The following is a 21,764-nucleotide window of genomic DNA, read 5'->3' as shown; positions in this document are numbered from 1 at the left end:
CAAAGGCCAAAGAGTCACTAGTTTTGATCACTGGGATTTTTACTTCTTAAGTTATTTAAGCCTTTAGACTTGTGTTAAGTTTTAGCATGTGAAACTCCTGTGCACCAAGGAACAACTCTCTTGAGCTTTACATGCCAAGAGCTGTAAATCTGCTTCTGCTAAAAGGATTTTCATGTGCTCTTCCCTTCATATTTCCAGTGTAGTCTGCATAACCCACGTGCTCCCTTCTCCTGTTTAACTATGGAACATTACTTGAGCCCCTTATCAAGGAGTGTGATCAGCAGGTCAGAGGAGGTGATCCTGCCCCTCTACTCTTATGAGACCTCACTTGGAGCATTGAGTGCAGTTCTGGTGTCCTCAACATAAAAGGGACATGGAACTGTTGGAAAAAGACCAGAGGAGGGCACGGATGATCAGGGACTGGAGCACCTCCTGTATGAAGACAGGGTGAGAAAGTTGGGGCTGTTCAGCCTGGAGAAGAGAAGGCTGCGTGGAGACCTCATAGCAGCCTTCCAGTATCTGAAGGGGCCCTGTAAGGATGCTCGAGAGGGACTCTTCATTAGGGACTGTAGTGATAGGACAAGGGGTAACGGGTTCAAACTTAAACAGGGAAAGTTCAGATTGTGTATAAGGAAGAAATTCTTTACTGTTAGGGTGATGAGGCACTGGAATGGGTTGCCCAGGGAGGTTGTGAATGCTCCATCCCTGGGAGCGTTCAAGGCCAGGTTGGACAGAGACTTGGAGCCAGCTCCAACCCCTGCCCATGGCAGGGACCCCTTCCACTGGAGCAGGTTGCTGGTGTCTAACCTGGTCTTGAACACTGCCAGGGATGGGGCAGCCACAGCTTCTCTGGGCACCCTGTGCCAGCGTCTCAGCACCCGCACATTGAAGAACTTCTGCCTAAGAGCTCATCTCTGCCGCCCTCCGGCAGGTTAAAGCCATTCCCCCCCATCCTGTCCCTATGGACCATATCCAAAGCCCCTCTCCAGCTCTCCTGCAGCCCCTTCGAGCCCCATCCGCATCCATCAGCACACACCACACCCAAGCCCATGCACGAAGAGCCATAAACCCCACCGGGGCAAGGCGTGCCCGCGCATGCGCACAGCGCAGAGTGACGGTTGACGCTCCGTCTTGTGGGGCGGAGCGGAGGCAGCGCGGCTTGGCTCGGTCTCCGTGGGGCAGGGGTGAGTACCGGGGGTGCTGGGTGGGCACCGGTCGGTGGGGCTGGGCCTGGGGGACCGCAGAGCCCTATCCCTGCTTCCGGCCTGCGGGTGTGGGAGCCGGGGGTGGCGGAGCGTGGTGCAGGCCGCTTCCGGCCGTTGTCAGGCGCGGCTGGCCGTGGGGTCCGTCCGCTTCCTCATGTGACTCTTGGACGGCTCGTACGGTTCGGTTTGCTTAGGTCTCCCCTGTCCTGCTAGGGAAGCGTGCGGCATGCAGCGGTGTCACCAGGAAGCGCTGAAGAAGAACCGGGTGATGCTGGCAAAGCAGCTGCTTCTAAGTGAGTTAATGGAGCATATGATAGAGAAAGACATCATCACCGCGGAGATGGTGGAGACGATACAGGTATGCAGGTTGTACTCGACGGCACCCGAGCGTTAACACCGAGTTCTGGTTAAGCTCAGTGTCGTTCCCAGCAATGGCAGCATAGTAAATTGCATATTTAATGTGATTACATGCATGGAACGTGCAAAGCATGTGGGTTTTGCTTGCAACACACGAGAGAACTGTAAGCCACTATTTGCGATGCTGATTTTGACTGGGGCTTACTAAATCGTTGGCTTGCATGTTGGTATGGAGTTGCAGCAGACACTGCTTTGTGAGTTTGGTAGTTAACTTCCAGTCCTTTGTTGTTATTTTATGCTTCCCCATGTAGAAGTAGAGATAACACCTGTTTCCCAAAGAATACTGTGGAAATAAGTAAATTAATGTATTGTAAACCAGCTTATTGTGTCACCTGCCACTTAAAGAATTTGTACTTCATCTGTGTTTTCCTTGACTTCATGAAGAACTTTACATGATCCAGCACCCTCATTCTTGCATAGCAAATGCTGTTCCTACACTTTTGTTAACTTATCTTGTGTAGTTGGTACTATGAGGAGAAGTCACTGGAAGTATCTTGGCATTGCTCCCAGAGGCTTGGTAATGCACTGAAGTGTGTGCAGGATGAAGGTAAAATTCTTCAGAGAGAAGGCAGCCTGGAAAGGAAGTGACTGAAGGTGTGTGGTCAAGTGTGAAGGTCAAGTGCATATTGGGACTCAAGAGATTGAGGCACTTTTTAGTCCCTTAATAAGATTTATGGTCCTGTTCATAAAAACAGATGCTGAAAAACAGGATTTTGAGCTATTTCTGGGTGCTGTTGTGGATGCTGTGAACCTTAGACTGATAAGGTTTTTGAAAGTAATGAAGAAATAACTTTGTGATGTATTTTGACGCACATGTGTCACATAATGTGAAATTACTTCACATTGGGACCTATTAGGGCCACCTGTGCTAATTGGGAGATGCAGGCAGTCTCACCTGAAATAGCTTGAATCCCTAGTGGCAGAGGACAAAGGTGCAGCAAAAACAGTGAAGGTCAGAGAATGAATCAACTGTTTGTACTGGTTTTGGCTGGGGTAGAGTTAATTTCTTCATAGTAGCTAGTATAGTTAGTATGGGGTTATGCTTGGATTTGTGCTGAAAACAGTGCTGATAACAAATTATGCTCAAGTATGAGTAGTTAGTAGGGATGTTCAGTTGCTGGCCTACAGTTAGTTACTGAAGGGGGACAGAAGGAGGGAAAAGAAAAGGAGAAAAAGGAAAAGAAGGAAAAAAAGCCCTCTCAAGGGTGGGATAATGCCAGAGAAAAGAGTCTTTTTGGCAAAATGCTTCTGAGACAGGGGAAGACGACTGGAGGAATCTTCCCCTTCAGGTGTCGTTACTTAAAAGGAGATGCAGCAATGCCTAGTAATGGATTATCAATAAGGAGAAAGGTGTTACCATGGATAAACCAGGTAAGCAGCAATAGCTTAGTGGAAAAACTGTGCATAATACAACCTACCCAAATAACTAAGAGGTTAAATATATATAAATAACAGTAGCAGCTTGAGCAAGAGAACAAAGTGACTTGAGCTACTGTTGCAGGGTATGAATCTGGAAATTGCAATGAAAACAGAAATACAGTGGGAAAGAAGGAAAGCACTGACAGCTGGAACAGTAGTACTGTGAAATAAGGATAGAAATGAAGGGAACATTCTAATAACAGTGCTATAGATAAAAAGTAATGTGCATTTAAAAGAAAAAAGATTACTTGAATCAAAACCACTTTGCATTGCCTTTCATTTTTCTATAGTAGGTCTGAATTTGTAGTAGTCCTCCACTCTGCCTGAAATGTGAACAGAAGTCTTGGGAGTACCTTTAGGTAGTCTGTTCTTGGAAATGTATTGTGATGCTGATCATCAGGTACCTTAGTGGAAATAGGAGGAGACAGATGCCACAGTGGCTGATACTGTAGATTTTCCTGGATATTCTAGCTGACTGGTTCTGTATAGCCTGTTGCTTCCCCAAGAAGTTAAGATCTGGATAAATATGTTTTGAATTATCTTGTCTTAAAAGCAGTTATATTGGTCCTTTTGGTTGGATTTAAACTAAGCAGAAGAATAAAATGATTCTGGAAATAGGGCAAATTCACTTAAACTTTTGTAATCTAAGGAAAGTGAAATAAATGAAGGAGCTCAGGGAGATGAAGGATGAAATTTATTCATGTGTAAGGTGCTAAACTAGTACTTAAAATTTTACCACATGTTAGAAAAAGGTGAGAGGGGAGGATATTGCAGAAAGAGCCACTGACGACAAAGGTGGTTTTGCAGGATGAAGAGCTCACAAGGCATATAAAAAGTAAAGAGTTGTAGGTGTATGCTGGAGAACTAATAAATAGAAGCAGGTTCCTTTGATGCCCAAAATGGGGAGAGAGGGTAGGAACTTAGAGGCATGAATTTAAATTGGGTCATTCAGAAAGATACTAAATGATTTGATTTTTTTTTTCAATTATATACACTTTGAAGAAAGAATAAAGAAAAGTGTTTCACTTCTGAATGTTTGATGACTGTTGTTTAGTATAACCTGAAGTGGATGTGGAAGCTTCATAAGGAGATACCTTGATGCTTCCTTAAATACAAAAAGTGCTGTATTTCATTATTTTGGTATTTAAGTAAACATGCCCCATCCCTGGCAGGGTTCAAGGCCAAGGCTTGGTGCAACCTGCTCTAGTGGAAGGTGTCCCTGGCCATGGCAGGGGGCTGAAACTGAATGAGCTTTAAGGTCCCTTCTAACCCAAACCATTCTATATTTCTGTGATCCTATGTGTCAGGAATAAGTCTGCCAAAGGCTGACTACTGCACCTACAAAGTGCAGAATCTAAACATTATGGGAATTTCTTAACTTTTCAGTAAAACTGAAGATCCAGTTCTTGAGGTCAGCTTGTGTTCTTAATTATGATTTATGGCTTAGAGTCATAGACTATGAGGGCATAAAAATTAAGATGATTAATGTTCCTAAGTGCGTTATAAAGAGCTGCAGGCCTGCTAGAAAGGAAGAAGTAATTAGTAGGTACTTTAGAATATCAGCTGTTAATTTACTTTATTAGGTAAAATAAAATTCAGTGGCTTACAGCAAGATACAATATATGGAGCTGGTTATCTTCTGTGGACTAATGAAGAAGTGTTACCAGGAGAAAGGGCCAAGTATTTTCATACTTCTGCAAAGGCACAGGTGAGTCATTACTGTACATACTTCTAGTCAACAGTGCTCTGAAAGTTGAGGTTCCCATTAGAATATGAAAAGGTAGTTGTGTTGTCAAGGGGAAGAGGTCATTTATGAGGAGGCTGAAAGGAAGTGGTTTGTTTACTGTGGCAAATGGAGACTGATTTATGGGAAGAAGTTTGATTAATAATGGAAAGAACAGGAGAATACTGAAGTTAAGGGATATAGTTGATACAAAACCAAATGCTATTAGTCATAAATTAACATAGTAGAGTGTGCATTTTTTTTTTCTCTGGATCTAGGCCAAGCCTGGGAGTTTCAGCCAAAATGTGGAATTCCTCAATTTGCTGCCCAAGAGAGGTCCTAATGCGTTCTCAGCATTCTGTGAAGCTCTACGAGAAACCAAACAGCAGCATCTGGAGGCAATAATCTTGAAGACAACATCCAACCTGAGCCAAGGGATTGCAAGGGTACAGCAGTTCTTAAAAAATGAGACTGGTGGACTGCATTTCAGACTGGGTTTGGATGCAAAGTGATAAGTTTTTCAAATGGTGAAAAAAAAAGGTTGTTTACAAAGGTCAGGATGGGGTTTTGTTACAAACTGAAACTTATAGTACATGTAGTGAAAGCAGAGGGGAAGGAATTTGGGAAGAAGACAGTGTCATGAGATAGTAGAGGTTGGAAAGGACATCTCATGCGGCATCACCTTGAACAGGTTTCCCAGGGTTATGTCCATGTGGCTTTTGAGTATCTCCAGGATTGGAGACTCCATAACCTCTCTGGGCAACCTGCTCCAGTGTTCATCACCTTCATAGTGGAAAAAAAAAAGTGTTTTCTGATGTTCAGAGGAAACCTCCTGTATTCCAGCTTGTGCCCATTGCCTCTTGTCCTGTCCCTCAACACCACTGAAAACCATCTGGCTCCATCTTCTTTATACCCCCTTTAGGGGTACTCATACGCATTGATAAGGCTATCTTGAGCCTTCTCTTCTCCAGACTAAACCCTGCAGGTGTTTCAGCTTTACCTCATGACATTTGTGCTCCAGGCCCTTGACCAGTTCCATTGCCCTTTTCTGCACCTGCTTCAGCACCTCAATGTCTCCCCTGTAGTGAGGGGTCCACCACTGAACACAGGATTCAAGGTGAATCGTATACGTGTATGTAAATGCACGTGTCTGTGTTCCATGATACCTACAGTCTTGTATTGCAGAGTAAAAAATAGCTGTTCTATGCAACTCTTTTCATGCATTTATTGAATGTTTTGTAGCTTGAACACCGTTATGGATCAAATCTTCCAATCCCTGTCAGTGAGTCATGCAATTCAAAGAGACCACGCTGGATAGGTGAGTTGCACTTGACTGGCTGTCTGCTTGGTTTCTTAATACTCTGTTAATTTAGTTCTAGAAATAAGCTTCCCACCACTTTGTACATCCCAGGAATGCAAACGTGGCAGTGAACTGGCTATATTATGATCGGCTGCAGGAGGCAGAATTAGGCTAGAAAATGAAATGGCATATTGGAAGAGAGAACTGAAGCAGTTTCTAATCAGCTTCCCTTATTCTTATAGGAAATTTTGTTGCTCGAATAGTACATGTCAATAAAATTTTTTGTTAAGATTTGTAATAAAGTTTAATTGAGCTAGAACTGTGAAACGATCACAATTTTGGGCAGTACTCCTTAACTTAAAACTTCTTTGCCAAGAAGGAAGTCTAAGTACAAGGCCCTGTGTACGTTATATGGACCCAGTATAGGTTCTGTAGCTTTGTCAAGTGTAGCAAATCAACTTTTCTTTAGCAAGAATCTGTGACTTAGATCAGGGAACTAGTTCTTGGAAGGAGTCTCCTTACTAGTTTTTATGTTGCCCCTTTTGATGGCTGGAGTATTCATGTTCCTTAGCCACAGCTTTAACTATATGCTCGTTACTGGGAGCTCTCTCTGATGTTAAAGAGCAAGTCTCCAAATTTTGAAGGCCTTGTTTAAATTATTTTTTTCTAATTATTTTGTTTTATTTAGGTGCAAAAGTTGGATTGTTTTGGTTTTTTAGAGTATAGGTTCCTCTAACTAGGAAAGCTATGTAAAAGGTTGTAAAGGATTTTCAGAGGAGATCATGAATGTCATCTGTTTCTTCTGGAGAGGGGAGTGAGCGTTTTGTCTGCAAATGGCAAATAGTTATCATTCCCACTATCTGCTGTTACCCAGAGGAAAGCCTTGTTCAGAGGCAGATAAACAGAAAAAGGCATTGCACTTTATGGCAGTTAGAAACATGTGATTTGATCACTTATACATGTGTTCAGCAAAATAGAAGTCATTATATCCAGTGAGGGAGGCCTTTTATGAAAGGAAAAGCACTATTCTAGTTGAGTGTTTCTAGCAGTGGTTTGGCTGTGAAAGAAATAACATACTGTGTAAAGTGACAGAAAGCTCACAGCTCTAATTTTAGAGGAGAATTCTGTTTTCATACTCTAGAACCAAATTTGCTAGGCCTTAGATAAGGCTAACTCACATACAAGACAAAATAGAGTTGCCAGTTAAAACTGTAAAAAATAAGTATACCATTCCAGTACTTTTGGGGTCTTTTTTTCCCTGCTGTGTTTCATTGTGTGTCTGTAGTCCCTGTTCAAAGAGAATTTTTAGAGGTATGAATATTATAATATAGGAATATGTATAAGACCGCATAGATGAGAATTTACAAGTTACTGCCCTAATGCAGAGGCTTTGTAGTTGGAGGTTTTTATTGTTATTGATATGTTTGTTTTGCACAGAACCAATGGAACATTCCTTGGATAATGGAGATGGTCCCCCCATTCCTCAAGTGAAGTACTGCACTCCCAAATTTTATCATGATCATCAGCACTTGGTGAGTATTTGAGAGAGAAAATCTTGAGACATGAAAGATGTGAGGTGTTTGGATGTATCAGCTGAACATGTGCTAATTGAAACTGAGAATGCATGCTTCATTGGGATGCAGATCAGTGTTGCATCACTGAAAGGTGTTACCAGTTCTGTTTGACTTGATGTAGTTCTAATTTACAAGTGTCAAGAAGTTCTGTAACTGTACAAATCTCTGCCTCTTGTTTTTGTTCTTAAAGAACTTTGTGAGATGCTGTCTATTCTGTTGCTCTGTGTAAGCTGTCAGTCTTATTGCCTCATATATATTTGTTTGCATCCTCATCTCCTGTGTGATGACACACCCTGCAAATGACTCTAAGATGCTAGAACTGTGTTTTAACTAGTAGTCACAGTCTTGGCTAGTTTAGTTGCCAGCTCTTCCATGAAGAGTCTCTCCTTAGTCTCAAGAACCAGATCAGGATTAGGTGCTGGCTAGAGCAGCCTGAACTTCTAATTTGCATTGTTAGAAGTTACGTAGGTGGCCTAATTAGTTTTTGTTAATTCTATTTGTTAAGCATAAATTGTGGTGGGATTAAGGGAAAAAAGAAGACAATTAAGGATTAAGGGAAAAAAACAATCATTTTGTATAATGGGGCAGACCCTTCACCAGGTTACACAGTGCACTAATGCTTAACACTTCTCTCACAGGCTCTATCTGCAGCAAAGCAGATTGGTTTGGGGTTTTTTACTATTGACTTGTCTCCTTTTACAGCTGTGCCTGGATGCACCTAATTTGATATGCTCCTTTGGTATTAAATTTCACTTTCAATTCACATGAGTGTTAGTAACAGACTTGTTAGAGTGGGAAGGGGGAGAGAGGGAACTTAATTTGAACAGTCCTCTCTTAAGTTTCTTTCCCTTTTAACCTGCTATATAACTTTCAGGATCAGTGATTGACAGTTCCTTGCTGTTAGAGTTGCACTCACATGCTGTTTTACATCCTGGTCTGCTCTCAGCAGCAATTAGGAAATGTTCATTAAATTTTACGTTGTGTTATCCTAAGCAACATGGGGATGGCAGAAATATACAGGGCTGTGCAGGAGTGAGGGTGGGAAAAGAGTTAGCAAGGCCAGGTTCACAGTTTGAAATGCTCTGTGCTTCTTTGCAAAGTAAGGCAAGCTAGTATAACATCTTCATAGTGTGTTGTGGGATCAGCAGTTGTGGAGACTTGCAGCTGCATTTGTTTTTGGGACCCTCTGCAATACAAACAGTTGTTTTATGAAAACCAAAACACCAAAACCACAGCAACAAAAACCCAAACAAACAAAAGTAAACACCAAAAAAAAAACAAACACAAAAAAAACCCCCAAACTAAACAGAAAGCTGAGAAATTTGACCTTGGCTGGTTTTGTGCTTCCTCAATCCAGAAATCCTGCAGATCAGTTGGTATGTCGGGATTGCTGTTCTGCTCTAACACTTTCCTTATGCAGTCAGAATCTACAAATCTTGTATCTTCTTTGCAGGCATATAAACTGGTATCAGAGCCCCGAGGCTTAGCACTTATTCTCAGCAATGTCCATTTCAGCAGTGAGAAGGACTTGGAGTATCGTGCAGGGGGAGACGTGGACTGTACTTCCCTGGAGATGCTTTTCAAGCATCTTGGGTATCAAGTGACTGTCTTTCACGATCAAACTGCACAGGTAAGCTGGGTGGATCCCAATACTTCACAACCAGTATGGATAAGAGTTTGTAGCTATTATGTAAACTTCCTAAGAAGTTCCCTTTGGTATAATAAAGCTTGAACAGAAAGATGTGAATGGTTCCTTATGAATAGAAAATAAGACTAAATGGGATGATGTTTGCTTGCATACTGACAAATATGAAGAAGTTTGGAAGGCAGAGGACTTAGGATGGAAAGTAGGATCAGAAAGGATGTACTATTATAGTCTGATGCAAGGGGCAGAAATTTCTAGACTGCACCTGGCATGTCTGTTAAAGCCACAGATGAAGTCTCCAGTTTAGATAGACTTCTCCAGTGTTCTGCTATCCTAAACTGCAGATATTTCACCTAATCTTTGAAAGTGTAAGTGGTGTTTTAACTTCCTTTCACTGATGGAGTCAACTGCCATCACATTTACCAGTCTTCCAGTATCTATGCAGTTAAGTTCCACTCTTTCAGTCTTCATTTTGTTAGAGAAGTGGCTGCGCTTCAGTTAGGAGAATTGGTAGTACTGCATGACTGACTGAATCAAGCCACTCTCTTTCCCTAGGAATGCAATTGCTGCCTTCTTCAACCTCATTCTTTCTTAGTCTTTTTAAATCCTTATGAAACCAAGTGTTACAGAACCTGTTAAAGTGTGTTTTATTCAAGTAGGCATCTTTTGCAACATTATACTGCACCTGCTGTGTTGTTGTTCCTAAAGCTTTCCAATTTTAGTTGTTGTTGTGTTCTGATCACTAGTGTTTGAATGCCTGAAATACCAGAATATATATCTGCTAAGTTGCTCCAGTATCCCAGCCAGACTCAAGTGTCAGTGTAAAACCTGTATTAAAATATAAGTTGGTTTCACCTTACGTTGAATGCATATGTACCAACTTAGATACTTGCTGCATCCCCCTGTTGGCCTAAGTGATTCCAACTATGCAATGTTACCCTTAGTACTGAATATTAAACACAAGAACATTTTGCTGCTTTTTTTTTAATGGAACACATCTTTTGCCCTGTAAATTTGATGTACATAGGGTTTATTTCCTAACAGGAGGACAGGATAGGATCTGTTGGAGTGGGTCCAGAGGAGAGCCACAAAGATGATCAGAGGGCTGGAGCATCTCTCCTATAAAGCCAGGCTGAGAGAGCTGGGGTTGTTTATTCTGGAAAAAAAAAGGCTCTGGGGAGACCTTAGAGCAGCTTCCAGTACCTAACAGGGCTACAGGAAACTTGGAGGGGGACTTCTTATAAAATCAAGTAGAGATAGGACAAGGGGAATGGTTTTAAACTGACAGAGGGTAGATTTAGATTAGACATTAGGAAGAAGTTCTTCCCTGTGAGGGTGCTGAGGTGCTGGCACAGGATTCCCAGGGAAGCTGTGGCTGCCCCATCCCTGGCAGTGTTCAAGGCCAGGTTGGACGGGGCTTGGACCATGGCAGGGGATTGAAACTGGATGAGCTTTAAGGCCCCTTCCAACAGAAACCAGGCTATGATTCTATGACTGCTTGTGTTTTTCCCTGTACATTGTCCCACTTTCCCTGTGCAAGTCTGGAAAGAATCAGATGTTTTTATTTCCTCTCTCTTCCAGGAGATGCAGAATGCATTGGAGAGATTCTCTAAGTTGCCAGATCATCGGGATGTGGATTCCTGCATTGTAGCTTTGCTTTCCCATGGTGTGGAGGGTGGGGTTTATGGCAGTGATGGCAAATTACTGCAGGTATGTTGCTGTGTCCCGCTATGTTGTTGCTGGTTATCCCTTGGAAAGTAACAATGGAAAGAGATACAAAACCCAAAACTGAAATTATGAGAGACTGAGGCTTCTCTGTTTTAAAAGGAGGGCTTGTAGGAGGAAAAGTACACGGGGCTGTCTATGAGAGGTCTGTAAGATAAAGAGTGGCATAGAAGGAAAGTTGCTCCATTCTCTCTTTGTACAAGTAGTACATAGAGTGCATGAACTCAAAACTAGTAGAGCTGGGGTGGAGGGTGGAAAAGTTGTTATGTGATGAGTTTGGAGATAAAGGAGAAAATATCAAGAGGTAATAACAGAAATAATCAGTATCTGAAGTGGGGCCTATAAGGATGCTGGGAAGGGACTTTTCATTAGGAACTGTAGTTATAGGACATGGGGTAACGGGTTAAAACTTAACCAGGGGAAGTTCAGATTGGATATAAGGAAGAAGTTCTTTACTGTGAGGGTGGTGAGGCACTGGGATGGGTTGCCCAGGGAAGTTGTGAATGCTCCATCCCTGGCAGTGTTCAAGGCCAGGTTGGACAGAGCCTTGAGCGACATGGTCTGGTGTGAGACGTCCCTGCCCATGGCAGGGTGTTGGAACTGGATGACCTTAAGGTCCTTTCCAACCCTAAGTATTCTGTGATTCTATAAATACATGGAAGCAAAATGAGACTGGGTTTTGCTCACAGAAGGCTGCAGTGAGTAATAGTTATCATCTCTCTTCTTTCAGTTGCAGGAGGCCTTCCGGCTTTTTGATAATGCAAACTGTCCAAATCTCCAGAATAAGCCCAAAATGTTCTTTATTCAGGCCTGCCGGGGAGGTGAGTGCCTAAATACTAAAAGCCATGTATTTGGCATGCCATTAAGGCTCATTTTACACACGTACACACCCTCACATTCAACTTGCTGTCAACTTTCCTCTTTGCTTCTCTCAGGTGTAAGTGGGACCCATATTCACCTCCCTCTGCCCTGCTGCTGCCACTGCATCTGTTGCTCTGTAAGTGTCTTTTGCTCTGCATGAGGTGTGTGCATTGACTTGCAGACCCCAGAGCACTTTAGTGATACAAAGCTTTATTATATCCCAACTCATATATTGAGGCTTTCTCTTGCTATGCCTGCAGTAGGGGGAGTGGGGCATATGGTACATCAAATTGCAGCACAGCATGGAGTGGTACACTAGCACTGGAGTCTTGTCAGAGCTCCTGTCTGTCTCTGGATCCTGGAGGTGTTGTGTCTCTTGTTTTGTCATCTATTGAGCTATGAAAGTTGGCTCCAAATATGTGGGGTTTTTCTTTTCCTTTGTCTTGTCCTGTTTTCAGCCTCCAAATGCTTTAGACCCTTTTCCACATACTATTATAGAATCCTTACCTACTGTTGTGCATGACAGTTCTTGATTCTCACAGACTTGTTCTTTTTCCACTCTTTGTGTTCACATTTTCTGTAATTCTGCTATTTGTTTTACCCTCGTTTTGTAACTGAACATGTCTGTAACAAACCAGTTTTCAGATTTGCTGATAACCAAATTTTTCCTTAAAGCATTTGGACTTTTTGAGGTCACTGAAACTGCAGATACTCTGAAGAGGAGTTCTGTCTTAGAAAGCTTTGCTTTTTACCTTGTGAGAGAGAAGTTATTGTTAGCATGTATGCTTTTCCCATTTCTTTTCCCTTGTTCTTTGGAATTATCTCCCTTCTTTTTCACTTGTAGCAGATCTGCTGCATAGGTCATCCTCTTGCCAGGTGGATGTTTCTTTTCCCTGCTATTTACTCCCATTTAATCCCAGTGCAGAGAAAAACTCGAAATCTACATGAAGTATTTTTACAATCAAAAATAATCAATTCAGCTGAGCATTTGGGAATGTTATAACATGCACATTTACAGTATGAATTGAATACAGATACTTTTGAATATGCAGACTCGTAACATTGTGCAGATAGGTGTAGGGAGCCACAATTTGCAGGTGACCTAATTATTTGATCAGGTTTATTTGACTGTAATCTTATAATAATGGCTCTGTCAATGTTGGCAAATCAGACTTGGCTTTCCTATACCCAAAAAGCTTTCAGTTGGAGTTGGAGCTCTCTATGCAAAATGCTGTAGAACTGGGATACTGCAGTAGGCAAACCTCTCTTAAGCCTTGATTAATAGCTGCAGGGGAAAGCTAATTACAAAGTAATTGAGCTGTCAACAGAAATGTGTGTCCTTTTGTTATCCTTTGAATGTTAGCATTCAAAGATTAGACTAGCCAAAAGAACGGTTTTTTTTTTCAATAGCAGAATTCAAATACATAGTGTAGGCAACTTTATATTAATACTTTGTCCCTCTGTGCCATGCAGGTTAGTTGGAACCAATTGAAACTGAATGCAAAATGCATAGGTTATTACTTTTCCCCTAAGTTTGTGTAATAGGCCTTACCTGTCTTCTGTTAATGACACATTAAAAACTGTAGATGAATAAGAGTTGTTACAGCCTACTTAATTTCCAGAGGGCCTTTGGCAGAAGTCTCCCAAAGAATGGAATAGTGCACCTACAGTCATGGATCAAAACCCATCAGCGACAGAAAGGAATGGGAAAGGGCAAATTGTCACATTTCACTGTGACATAAAATGAGATACTGTGCATGCTTAATATCTATGTTTAATGTAGTAGTTGATACAGAAAAGTGAGAAGCGTCAGCAGGCCGGTTAGCTCAGTTGGTTAGAGCGTGGTGCTAATAACGCCAAGGTCGCGGGTTCGATCCCCGTACGGGCCATTGTTTTCTGGCAGTGTTCAAGGCCAGGTTGGACAGAGCTGTGGGTGATGTGGTTTAGTGTGAGGTGTCCCTGCTCATGGCAGGGGGTTGGAACTGGATGATCTTAAGGTCCATTTCAACCCCAACTATTCTATGATTCTGAGTAACGACAAATGAGTGGTTAACCATTATTTAGATCAACTGGGAAAGGAGTTGTCTGGACCTTGAGTAAAACTTAAACAGGTTGGTTCAATCTGGGTGGCAGTTACCGTTGGTATATACTGGAGGATGAGTATGCAGAGGAATATCTAACCCAGTGCTTTATACTTTTTAATTACATTGGTAAGTTGCCTGGAATGGTATTTGAAGACAAAGGCATGAGGAAGACATCTAATTCTGAAGCTTTAATCAGAAAGGTTTTGACTGTATAATACGGGATGATGACAGTGTAAATAATACAGATTGGTTGTAAAATTGAGTCTTATTTGAAAGAACATGCACTGTGAACAGTATACGGAATTTTTAGGAGGAATGAAAAGCATTTGGAGACGTGTGATAAAATACATTTAAAAAGTGTAGTTCAAAATGGGAAAATTTGCATTGCTCCTTAAAGAGATGAAGGAACTTGATGGAGGCAATCATGAAATGTTGACCTGTGGAGCCTTAGTTATAGGCTCTATCTGCATGTCCCACAATCCGAGATCGGTGTGTTTGACTCTTCCTGCTCCTGCTTTCATTTTGGAGGAAAACAGCAACACTACTGACTTTTCAACTGACTATTTCCTCTGCCATAATTATGAGATGCCACCAATGTCACTGCCTGTAAATGGGTTAGGAATCCAGGTGCATTTCTTAAGCAAGATCTGGCAACAAAAACCTAGAGCTGTCATAATAGGAAGTGGATACTTACGCCTCCTGAAACTAAAATCTGACCCATGCTGTTAGGAAGCAGAATAATAGATTCTCATCTTGCAACAAAAGGGCAAAATTATATAAAAAACCCTGTAAAAATGTAGTTTTATTTTTCATACAACATAGTTGGGCTATTGAAGTTACTACTACTACTACTAAGTGCTTTGTCTAGAGTACAATGGGAACTGCATCATGTAAACAAGCAATTGAGAATATCTACACTTGTCATACATACTAATGAATCCTGAAAAAGATATTATATGTTCTCCAGGTTTTAAACTAACCTTCATGTACTGGAATTCTCTCTCCAGTTTGGGGTGAAATTACTTCACATTTTATTATTGCACAATTTGTGCTTTTGATTGAAGCAGAAATTATATATTGAAAGCCTTGATTTCAAACAGGATTTAGAACTAGGTGAGATATTTGGTCCGTGTTTCCTTGATGTCTTGAAGGTAGACCTTAGCAACTAAAATTACAGCTCTTGCTTGAGTTCTGCAGTAAGTCTGTAATTAGTATTGCAAACTAGACTAGACATTTTTGGACATTTCTAAGGTGGTAAAAGTGGGAAATAGAAACTTCAAGGTCTAGGCATCGAATCCTGCCATGCATGGAGTAGAACCATCAGGAGCTTTGCTTTCCAGTTATCCAATGATCTGCATAGGAAAGGAGAGGGGAGAAAAAAGTAATCAGCTTGTGGACTAATAGTCACATTAGGTTCAGCAGCCGATGGTATCGACATTAGTTTGTGCAGAAGAACTTGCAGATGAATTTTAAGAACAGCTAAACCCACTTAAAGTTAATGTAAAAGCTTTCTGCTTGGCAGCAATGTTGTGGCATTTCTGACCACAGCTCCAGACAAAGGAAGAACAAGATAACTGCTTCCAGTAAATATGGATAATTCCTTCTTTTTCTTTTCTTTTCCTTCTATCCCATTCCCTCTGTTTATTTGCCCCCTCAGATGAGACAGACCGGGGAGTGGATCAGCAAGATGGGAAAGAATGGTCAGAATCCCCAGGCTGTGAGGAAAGCGATGCAAACAAGGAAGAAAACCTCAAGCTGCGTCTGCCTACGTGCTCTGATATGATCTGTGGATATGCTTGTCTGAAAGGTACTGGAGAGAGACCCTAATTGTTAAGGCAGAAGGAGGTTTTGTGTGTCTGCGTTCCCCAGAAACTTCATCATACACAGTTTCTTCTTAGGCACTGCAGCCATGAGAAACACCAAGCGTGGATCCTGGTACGTTGAGGCTCTCACCTCTGTGTTTGCAGAGGACTCTCGAGACACTCACGTGGCTGACATGTTGGTGAAGGTGAGCAGGAGTGCCTTTTCTCTCCCACACTTACCTTGTATCTGAAGAGCCCTCTGGTGCTTCTCTTTGGTAGGATTAATCTACTATTAAAGCAATTGTTCTTGCCTTGTTTGTAGTAAAATTATTACTTTTTCCCCTGTTTATTTATATGCACTTCCACAGCAGTTTAACCAAAGTAAAAATGCTTTTTCTTTGACGCTGTCCATTCCTTGTGCAGTCCCATGGTGAACTTAAGAATCAATCTGCCAAGAATTACTTTCTTCTATAGAAACAGCTTTTCTTTCAGGTAGATTCATTCATTGAACTGGCTCACCACATAACCACACAATCACATAAGGTAAAGAGTAAGAAACTGGGGGTAGAGGCTGTGAAGACAGCAGTGTGAGGAACTTGAGCTGCTGTGGAACTGCACCTGAGGTCGTTATCCTTATAATTTAGAAAGACAATACATAAGGGACTGCTTAGTAAGGTAAACAGAATCATCTACCAGTACAGAAACCCATGAATTTTTGCTTCCTTGTCTTAATCCTGGTGTTTTGTTCTCACATCTAGGTGAACAGGCACATCAAGCAACGAGAAGGTTATGCCCCAGGCACGGAATTCCACCGCTGCAAAGAAATGTCGGAATACTGCAGCACGCTCTGCAGGGACCTTTACCTGTTCCCTGGTTATCTGCCAGGAAAATAACCCTGCCAGCTCTGTTGAAGGGAGATACTGCCAAAGCTGGACTTGGAGTATGGATGTCTGCGCTTTCATTCTTTAGGCTGTGACATGAGATGCACAAGCAGGGAGTGATGGTTTATATCTGGCCAGTCCGATTCTTGATGTCTTTAAATAATCTGGCAACTCACTAATCTGATTCAGTTCGGGGTTTAAAACTCTAATATCCTGACTTAATCCATATGTATTGATTCAGAGAAAACTCCAGGAACAAGTATAGGAATTGATGGAAAGAGGATCAGCACTGGAACTGGGAAGAAGTGGGAACATCCTTTGGAAGGAGACATTAAGGACATTTCTAAGAAGAGTGAATGTGAAAAGGGAAACAGACTATTCATACAATTTTTTAAAAGTTTAACCTTTCTGAAAGGAAAATTATTCATAAAATGCTACTTATTTTATGCTCGTATTTTAAAAGTTTTAAGTACTTTCTGCCTGGTTCTTCATGCAGGACAATCAGCTCCTGTGGACATTAGAAAAGGGCTCCCTTGTGAAGGAGACTTCTTCCTCTCTCTAAAATAGAAGGTTATTGTTTTCAGTACTTGATGCTTTCCTATCATCTTGATAACTAAAAACCTGGTTTTGCACATTCCTTCTGTAGCCAAGTAATCAGAAGAAACACAAGAACATCCCAAGTTACCAACAGAACAGGTTGAGATCTAGGGTTTCTCATACAAGCAAGCCTTCATAAACTGCCCCCAAATTAGTTTTGAACCTAGAAATTCTAGGTTAGCTTCCCTTAGTCCCAAAAGTGAGCAACTGCATGGAATATTGCTTTTGAGGAATTTGTTTGCCCTTGTATCTGTGTGTCACACCAGGCAGAGCACTCAATCCACCAGCTTCTCAGGAGACTATGAATTGCACTGTACAACTGGATCCCTGAAACCTGACAGCTTTGTACAAAAGGATCTTTTGTCTTTTGTTTCATTAACAAAAGTCTTCAAGGCAGCTCTTTACAATCTAAGCGTGTTGCTTGGACTATTTATCACTGCAGTTTGTTTCCCTTTAAAATGGAAGGGAAGTTTCATGTTACTACTGTTACATGTTTTCTTTCTTCAGCCTTGATCATTTGAAGCTGTTGTTTAGCTGATGCTGTTTGCAAAGTGTCATTTCAAACCCTCAGTAAGAAATAAGGCATAATCCATCACTTTTGGAAATTTCCTACGCAGTCTCTTCATGCATGTCTCTTGCTTGTGTCCAGTTGCAGTTACTCCCATTTGATGCGATGTGGGAGGTGGGCATTGTGCTCTTTTTGTTGTAGAGCCTAAATCCAGATGTACTCATATGAACTCCAGTCTGTGTTCAGCTGAGTCTTTGATCTCCATTTTGTAGCAGCAAGTTGGCATTGTTTCTGCCTTACTCCTCCTATGTTAGGTGTGGCTTTTAAAATGCTTTTTGAGGATAGAGTAATGAAAAGGAAGCACAAAGGGATATGGAGGGAGGCTGGAAACCTAGGCATGAACTGTTTTATTGTTTTGCTGAGGCAAATGAAGGCTATGTGTCCTCCAGCTGACAAAGGTGCAGCATCATGTGCTTACCTTACACACAATGTGATAAACAGAACAAGGATCATACTTGCCAATTGGTGCCTTACTCTGAAGTTAAGATGCTGGTTTAGGGGCCATTGTACCTCCATGGAGTATAAAACCCACTTTCTTCCTGAGTGCTCCCTCTTTGAAATGGTGCAATATTTTACAGATAGGTATATGAATTAAGTAGTCCACTCTGATGGATTAGATTCCTGTAGGATTGCATCAAGTTGCATTATCACTGCCACTTTCATATATTCTTTTTGTATACTTGTATTTTACTGCCTTGAGGTGTCAAAATAAAGGATTCTTGTTTGAGTAATCTGTATCTTCCATTTGGAGAGCTGTACCTTGTGCAGAAATGTAGCCTTATAGAGGCATGATTTCTTTAGATAGTACTTCCCAGAAGTGCTTTTGAACTCTTTAAGACAGAAGCCCAGAAGCTTGCTACTTTCTGACTGCAAGCAATATGGGCTGCTTGTAAGTAAGCTCTTTGTCTTTGAGAACCACCAAGTAAGAGGCTGATGTGTTTCAGCCCTGAGCTACTTAGGCTGGGGAAACTGTGGGCTTGAGATTCTTGAAGGACAAGTTGGTGCCAAAATGAAGAGTTCCTGAAGAAAGGAGTCTTGGAAGGAGGAAGCACATGGGGAGAAGGTCAAGATACCAGCTAGAGGTAAGATCCAGGCTGTTTATTTGTGGTGAGATTGTGGCCAGGGAATCAGCAATAATGGGTATGTTTTAAGAATCATGTTAAATGTGAGGACACCATGTAGTTTATATAAGGAATAGTTTTCCAAAGCCTGCTAGGCGAACATACCTTCTCAGATGCTGACACTTCACAAAGTTGTCTGAAGCAGGTTGTAGGAATAATCCTGCTCAAGTTGCAGGATGCTTCTCTTGTCTCTAAGTTTGGTCATTTTTATTTTCATCCTCTTCTTCCCTAGTCTCTCAGCCCCATTTTTCTATGGTCCTGCTGTTGACCCATTCCAAATGCAGTGAAGAATGATACTGAGAGAGGAAAGGGAAACTTTACCTCCTACTAATTTACTGAGCTGTCCTGGTGCCAGGGCAGCAGAGGGATATTAAAGCAGGGAAGCGGCTGCTGTGTCCAACCAAGCACAGACTGAACAGGAGGGGGCAGGGAGGCTCTGGTTACACTCTCCCCTCTCTGTCTTTCCCTCACCAATAACCTTCTCTCTCAGGGTGCTCTTTGGGATTTTAGCTGAAGCCTTGCGTCCATTTCACTCCATGATTTTGCTGTGGAGAGCAGACGGGAAGACATTGCCCTGACCAAGCCGTGCTCCATAGGACATTGTCGCTGGGGATATGACTGGGGATGCCTCTCCAACAAAAGCGTTCCGATACCAACAAACTCTGGTGAGTGCAATACCTGTAGACAGAATGTTTCCTACATGATGGCTGTTCCCTTTACTTAAGTGGCTGAAAATCTTCCTTGCCTACAAATATTCTTCCCTAACTGCATTAGGAAGAAACTGTGAGAGTCCTGCCTGAGCACATACCCCAGTAGTGTCTTCCTCCAAGAGCAAATGAGGCCATATTGTCCTTTTCTCAGTATGAAAATCGTTCCTAATCCTCATGGGTGAAAAAACTTGCATCACTGAATTCACCAGACAAGGTAAAAAATGCTGGAGAGCCTCAGGGCTGAGTCTGCAGGGATGCCTACTCTAATAGAGCTGTATAGAAGAGTAACTGCTGGTTCTGAATGGGTTTCTTTTTCCCACATAACTCCAGATAAGGCACTGAAACCTTTCCTTGTCCTTCATTACAGCTCCTAGAAGACATGGTTAGGATTCTGTTATGGTGGGTGTTAACAGGTGCTGTGAAAGCACCAAAGCGTGTTGCTCTGGGGCATCTTTTGGGCATACCCCAGTGGGGTCTTGCACTGCTTTGGTGTATGGGTATTTGGATGTAGGCTATCACCCTACTTTCTGGTACTTTAAGAGATTACTTAGTAGGATTACTTACTTTAAGAGATCTCTTAGTAGGATAACTAAGATACATTACATATCATGAGTCCTTACACTTCTCCAAACAAACTGAGGTAGCAATTTGTACTGCATCTAAAAAGCTACGTCCTGTGGTCACTGAAGTGTGAATTCGCATGATGCACTTCAGATTGCGTAAGGAGCAGCATGAATGGAGTCCAAGCCTGTAAAAATGAATGGTGGCCTGTTTGTACATGAACATGTAAAGTTTTGCTAGCAGTGTTTGGAGACAAATAAGCCCCTTTTAATCTGTGGAAAACATGAAATCTTTGAGCTACTGCAAAGAAAGATGGAGAGACTTCTTATAGAAGCTGGAACACCTAGCTTACAAAGGGGAATGTAGGGCTGGCTTTGGGAATGGAAAACTGAGGTGGGGACCAGGAGAGTAGCTTTCAGTCCAGCATTTTCTGCTGCTGAGACCTGCTCTTGTGTATGATGTACAGATGAATGAAGAATTGATTGTGTGACCATATAGCCCTTTATGACTGAAAGCTTGTGTTTTGAATCCAGACTTATGTAATGAATGTAGATTTCTTAGTGCTCCACATAGGCACATCACAAGCTCAGCAGTGTTTTCTAAGGATACTTTTATGACTTGTCGAGTATTTAACATTGCTGAAGGAACCAGTCATTACAGTGGAAAGGGTAGATTATGAAATATTTCATGTTTGCCTTGCCTTCTGTAGTACAATACAAAAAGGTCGCAGCCTGAGTGTCAAGATCAAGTTGCACAACAGTAGATCATTGAGACTGGGCTCACTATAGGACATAATGGGGTTGCAGTGGCCTGTTTGCACAGTATACAAACAGGTAAGGTTTGTGGAGGGAGAGCAGGAGCTGGGTTCTGGGTAAAAAAATCCAACTCTGTTGGTTTCTGAGCTGATCAAATTGCATGAGGCACTGAGCTGTAAGGAGCAAAAACCTGAACAAAAGTAGTGGTAAAGAAGAGAGCATGAGACAGCAGCAGTAGTGAGTGTACTACATGGGGAGAACAGCTGTGTTTGTTCTGTAGCTGTAACAAACTCATGAATCTCTAGAGTTTTCAGGTTTAGATTCTTCAGTTTAGAACCAGGCTGGTCAGAATATTTAGACTAATGACAGTTTTTCTGCATGCTGGTGGGAAGACACAACTGTGCTAAGTCAGGTCTTTGACAAAGTGTTTATGCATTGCTTACTAGTTATTCATGAGAGAAAGGAAGAGATGATGTACTGCATGGTCCTCATTTATCCATAAATTTATCCCAAATATTTGCCATTGAGAGGATTTTATGGCTTCTGGACAGGATTGTTTAATAAATGATAGCTGTTTGATCCCTTAAGTGTCTGCATAAACCAAAGCCAGTTCTTTAGCTGAATTCAAGTCACCCACATCCCTGATAAGCTTTATAATAAGGAGACAAGTATGCTACAACATATTTTGTTAAAGAGGTGGATATAAATGTAGGAATTCTTCATGAATGGACATATATACTTGAGCTCTTAGGGTCACACGCAGAGCAGCAGCTAGTTACCAAGAACAACTAGTTGCTGGATCTAGATTATGAATCA

At 41.8% G+C, this 21,764-nt stretch overlaps 2 protein-coding genes and 1 non-coding gene across 4 annotated transcripts in view; all 3 read left to right on the top strand.

Moving 5' to 3' along the window:
- The first annotated feature begins 1,123 nt into the window (after window positions 1-1,123).
- Window positions 1,124-18,532, top strand: CASP2 (caspase 2). Of its 2 annotated transcripts, none has more exons than XM_034060153.1 (11): window positions 1,124-1,184; window positions 1,419-1,563; window positions 5,043-5,210; window positions 6,007-6,082; window positions 7,502-7,596; window positions 9,092-9,268; window positions 10,865-10,993; window positions 11,739-11,829; window positions 15,611-15,760; window positions 15,852-15,961; window positions 16,514-18,532. In XM_034060153.1, exons 2-11 carry the CDS (start codon window positions 1,432-1,434, stop codon window positions 16,646-16,648), a joined length of 1,263 nt encoding a protein of 420 aa, XP_033916044.1. In that variant the 5' UTR covers window positions 1,124-1,184; window positions 1,419-1,431; the 3' UTR covers window positions 16,649-18,532. The 2 variants fall into 2 exon arrangements, with proteins under 2 accessions (XP_033916044.1, XP_033916045.1); XM_034060154.1 differs by lacking the exon at window positions 16,514-18,532 and adding an exon at window positions 11,944-12,005 and having other exon boundaries at window positions 15,852-15,965.
- On the top strand, window positions 13,685-13,758 carry TRNAI-AAU (transfer RNA isoleucine (anticodon AAU)). The gene has a single exon. It is a non-coding gene; the product is annotated as a tRNA-Ile (tRNA).
- Window positions 18,533-19,536: 1,004 nt separating the features above from the next.
- Window positions 19,537-21,764, top strand: part of CLCN1 (chloride voltage-gated channel 1) — a 48,136-nt gene continuing 45,908 nt past the window's right edge. Inside the window, exon 1 of the mRNA XM_034059926.1 lies at window positions 19,537-19,587. Within this exon, the coding sequence (XP_033915817.1) occupies window positions 19,537-19,587 (51 nt within the window). The remainder of the gene's footprint in view (window positions 19,588-21,764) is intronic.

Source organism: Melopsittacus undulatus, chromosome 2 (assembly GCF_012275295.1).
Source record: "Melopsittacus undulatus isolate bMelUnd1 chromosome 2, bMelUnd1.mat.Z, whole genome shotgun sequence".
Taxonomy (NCBI): domain Eukaryota; kingdom Metazoa; phylum Chordata; class Aves; order Psittaciformes; family Psittaculidae; genus Melopsittacus; species Melopsittacus undulatus.
Note: the sequence above shows the minus strand (reverse complement) of the source record. Positions and strands in the feature narration are given on the sequence as shown.

Bases quoted from the DNA above. Each gene is read 5' to 3' on its own strand.
- CASP2 (XM_034060153.1), top strand. From the start codon at position 1,432: ATGCAGCGGTGTCACCAGGAAGCGCTGAAGAAGAACCGGGTGATGCTG. The intron at 11,830-15,610 runs GTGAGTGCCTAA...TTGCCCCCTCAG, and splicing joins TATTCAGGCCTGCCGGGGAG to ATGAGACAGACCGGGGAGTG. The intron at 15,962-16,513 runs GTGAGCAGGAGT...TCTCACATCTAG, and splicing joins TGGCTGACATGTTGGTGAAG to GTGAACAGGCACATCAAGCA.